The sequence below is a fragment of the Parasteatoda tepidariorum genome, chromosome 2, assembly GCF_043381705.1.
Source record: "Parasteatoda tepidariorum isolate YZ-2023 chromosome 2, CAS_Ptep_4.0, whole genome shotgun sequence".
In the NCBI taxonomy this organism is placed as follows: Eukaryota; Metazoa; Arthropoda; class Arachnida; order Araneae; family Theridiidae; genus Parasteatoda; species Parasteatoda tepidariorum.
In genome coordinates, this window is record NC_092205.1 from 104259005 (window position 1) to 104263018 (window position 4014).

Here is a 4014-nt window from a genome sequence, read left to right on the forward strand (position 1 = left end):
TATATATATATAGATAGATAGATAGATAGATAGATAGATAAATCTGCATAAATAAAGCTGAATGTCTATAGGTAACTTTTACAAATCTGTAAATCTGTAACCCAATGGACTCTCGGTGACTATCCCCTAAAAAAAGCGTTTAACGGAGTCCATCCAGAAAGAAAAAACATTTGACCCATGGGTCACCAGTCATCGTAATAAGACGATCACAACCTTTTTTTATCATATGATATGTTGTTTTACTTTATAACCATCGTTGAACAGCCAATCCTATTAATTTTTCCCCCCTGTACGAAAAGCGGGTATTTAGCTGATTCTCGCAATACATCTAAAAACGATGGTAAATTCTGAATATCAGACTTTAAATGATACTATATGAATCTCCTATTATGATATGAAGTCGAATCGGAATGTACAACAAATAATAAGAAGATTGTGTATTTGGTGCCATGAATGTGTAGTGTGGGTGATATTGGGCTACATACGCTTTTTGGAGGGTAGTCATAAACCTATTATCACTGTACCTATATTAGGTTCCTAGAGTGACATAATAGATTCTTATCATCGCAGTACTTATAATGGCGAAACCAGTAGCCGCATTATTTAATCAGGATTGTTTGGCGAGAATAAACGGCGATAAAAAAAAATTATATGAAAAAGCTGAAAGAATGGAGAAAGGATGTGCCGGGATCGAGTTCCAGCTGTGAGTGGCTGATACGAGTTCTGCTTTCGGCTCACTCACACCAGCCGTGAAATATCCTCAGTGATATTATGGATTAGAATACCCTTGTCATCGGATGAATCGTAGGAGCTTTTCGTGGTTTCCCTCTCCATATAACGCCATAGCGGTTTAGTTACATCAAAAATGTCCTCCACGAAGGCTTGCCCGTACCAATGCCAGAGCCAAGAGTTCCCTTGCCTTCTGGGTTGGGTACAAGTCTAAGGAGATGAACACTATATATTCGTAAACTCAGAATTGCCATGCTGTCTCTGACGACAATAATACTTAATTAATTTTGTTAATGGGAACAAATTGAAACAGAAATATGAGCCTCGTCATAAAAAACTAAATGAATGAGGAAGAAGTACTTATTAATATTGAGAAATCGTAAAAAATCACCTTTCTTATTATCGACGCAAATGATGTTTAATTAATTTTAGTAATAGATACCGCTACGTAAATGGGAGTTTTCAAGAGGTACTAAGCGAAATCACCTGCAATTGATGTTGTGTTTTGACTGATCTCAGGAAAACTGTTGTTTGTGGTAAATGTTTGAGTTGAGCATTGATTATTGAATATCTTCAATTTTGATGGGAGGAACAAAAGCTCTGCTTAATATGATAACACATAAAATTGTTTCAGCTTAATTGTTAGTGCAATAATACTCACATCACTGTATAATCTTCTGGACGAAATCGGAGTAGAACCAGGAATCAAGAAATCGGATCCATCTCTCAAATTCTTTGAAGAAACAGCTCTAAGGGTTGTATCATCAAAAGAGCGTCCAGTTTCCGACCACACTCTGGGGAGGATTAAAAATCGTGTGTTATAAGTGCTTTTGAGAATTTCTAGAAATGCTACAATTTGATACTATTTTATGAAACCCGATACATACAGTCCCCCGGTCAAATTATTAAACGCCCAATAAGATTCCATATAATATCTTAATTATCAGGAGATAATCTACAGCTACATTGTTTTTACTCGGCTGAAACCAATTTTGCACTTGTTTAAGCTCCTGTATCAATGGGTTGACATTGAAATGCAATATGTTAAAAATAAATACAAATAGGAAGTCTATAAAAAATCTCCTCAATAAAAACCCCATGACATGTACGCTTAAATAGATATAAAAGTATTGCCTATATACTCGTGCAAATCATATCTTCATTAAAACAAGTCTCATAAGATTTCAGGCGCGTAAAAAAAATAAAACTGTATTCTGCTAATTAAGATTTTACGTAGAATCTAATAAATTGGACAGTGATTTTCATTTCAGTTCATTTCACACATTTAAACAACAACTAGTATTCTAAAACGGATAAAAAAATATATGGATAAAACATGTTATAGTAACTGATAGAACATGTTAGAAAAACTATCAGTTGCTGCATTTTGTGATTGGTATTTCTGGAAGTTTCGAAGATATCGATCGAATGAGAAATGATACAATTTAGGATATCTAAAACAGAAAATTTTCAATAGCCGATTTTTGTTTTCGAAGTGTGAAAAAAAAGTATTAAGCGACTAACCGCAAAACACGAACAATGTAAAATATTTTGTATNTCTGGAAGTTTCGAAGATATCGATCGAATGAGAAATGATACAATTTAGGATATCTAAAACAGAAATTTTTCAATAGACGATTTTTGTTTTGGAAGTGTAAAAAAAAAGTATTAAGCGACTAACCGCAAAACACGAACAATGTAAAATATTTTGTACCAAAATTCTTTTTAGTTGGCAAAAAAAAAACTAATTTTACGTAAAATTAAAAGAAATTATCATTTTAGCTTTTCCTCGATGCTTTTATTTCATTATTTGCACCGTGTCATTAAGTCCATGTGAAGCAGATTTTTTTAATTGCCCTTTTGCTTCTTAAAAAAATTTCAAAATGTATCGTTAAACTCCCGTGAATTTCAGACCTTTTTTCAGTGATTTGATTTATTCGATTGTTTAGAGCAGCTATGATTTTAGAAAATGAGTAACCTTTGTCTGGTGATTGTTGAAGAGGGTGGCGGCATGCTGACTTCATTGAGAAAGTCACTGTGACTGCTTCGACCTCTGGATTGCCAAGGATCAGAATCGAATCTTAAATGTCCTAGAGAACTGTGACACAAGCTTCCTCTCTCGCTGAGGTAGTCATGTCCGCTTCCAACATTAGCCATTCTTGACCCTTGGCTACTTGTTACGGACATTCGTCGACGTCTGCCTTGTTCAGTGCTCCGAGTTGGCGGAGGTAATCTCGCCTCTCTCAGATCGTTTAACTGCAATAAAAATTATTAATAAAATTAAATATCATATTAGGAGAGTATTTGTATAGAGTTTTTGTTCGATTTATTTTTATTGAGGTAGATTTTCTAAGAATTGGTTTTCAAAATCTCTGTTTCTTCACCCTGAACTCTTTTAGAATGTTTTAACGAGATTTTTTCATTTTGAATTTTTAAATTTGTAAAAAAGGAAGTACTTTTATAAGTAATGAAAGGAGAAAAAGAAGAAGACACTCTATAGATGAGCTGCAGAAAAACCTTAAAATAAATGATCATACCCTGGTGGATGGATCAGCAGATGATGATATGTGAGTGAGACTTCCTTGTCTTCTAGGGTAGAGGGTGGAGGATGTTAGAGATTCTCTCCGTCTTGAGGGGAGTGTTGTGAAAGTGGAACACACATCCATCAGATCTCTCCCAAATATCATCTGAAAACAATGAGAAGCACACACATTTAAAATTTCAATGAGGATTATTAATTCCAGTTAAAAATTTCTTATCAACTGATTTAAACTCTTTGGACTTTAGTTACCATACAGTCCCTGTGGCCATACTATTAGACTCACTATAAGATTCTGTTTAAAATCTTTGTTATTAGGTGATACTCTACAGACTGTTTGCACTTGTTTGTGTTCGTGCTTTAATGGGTTAGTATGCAATGCGTTAAAAATAAATATAAATAGGAAGTATGTAAAAAATCTCCTGAATAAAAACCCGTTATATAAAAGTATTGCCTATACACTCGTGCAATACATGTCATTATTAGAACACTACAGTGCGTCTCAAAACTGGATCTTATTATTATAATATACTAATATAACACCTGATATAATTCTATATTTATATAATATATCGTCTATTTTTATCCCGTCGTCTAATTTATATTATATATCGTCTCATTTAACCCATTGATACAGTAACGTAAACAAGTGCAAACAGTCTCGTAAAAACAATAAAGCTGTATCACCTGATAATTAAGATACATTAACGTAAACAAGTGCAAACAGTCTCGTAAAAACAATAAAG

General features: G+C 33.6%; 1 protein-coding gene across 1 annotated transcript in view; it reads right to left on the bottom strand.

The window, feature by feature from the left end:
* The window catches only part of LOC139425042 (uncharacterized), a gene marked incomplete in the record, with an annotated part of 5969 nt that extends 2439 nt beyond the window's left edge, over window positions 1–3530 (bottom strand). The window contains 3 exon segments of the mRNA XM_071178026.1: window positions 1391–1523; window positions 2708–2985; window positions 3267–3530. Coding sequence (XP_071034127.1) covers window positions 1391–1523; window positions 2708–2985; window positions 3267–3416 — 561 coding nt within the window.
* Window positions 3531–4014: the final 484 nt, after the last annotated feature.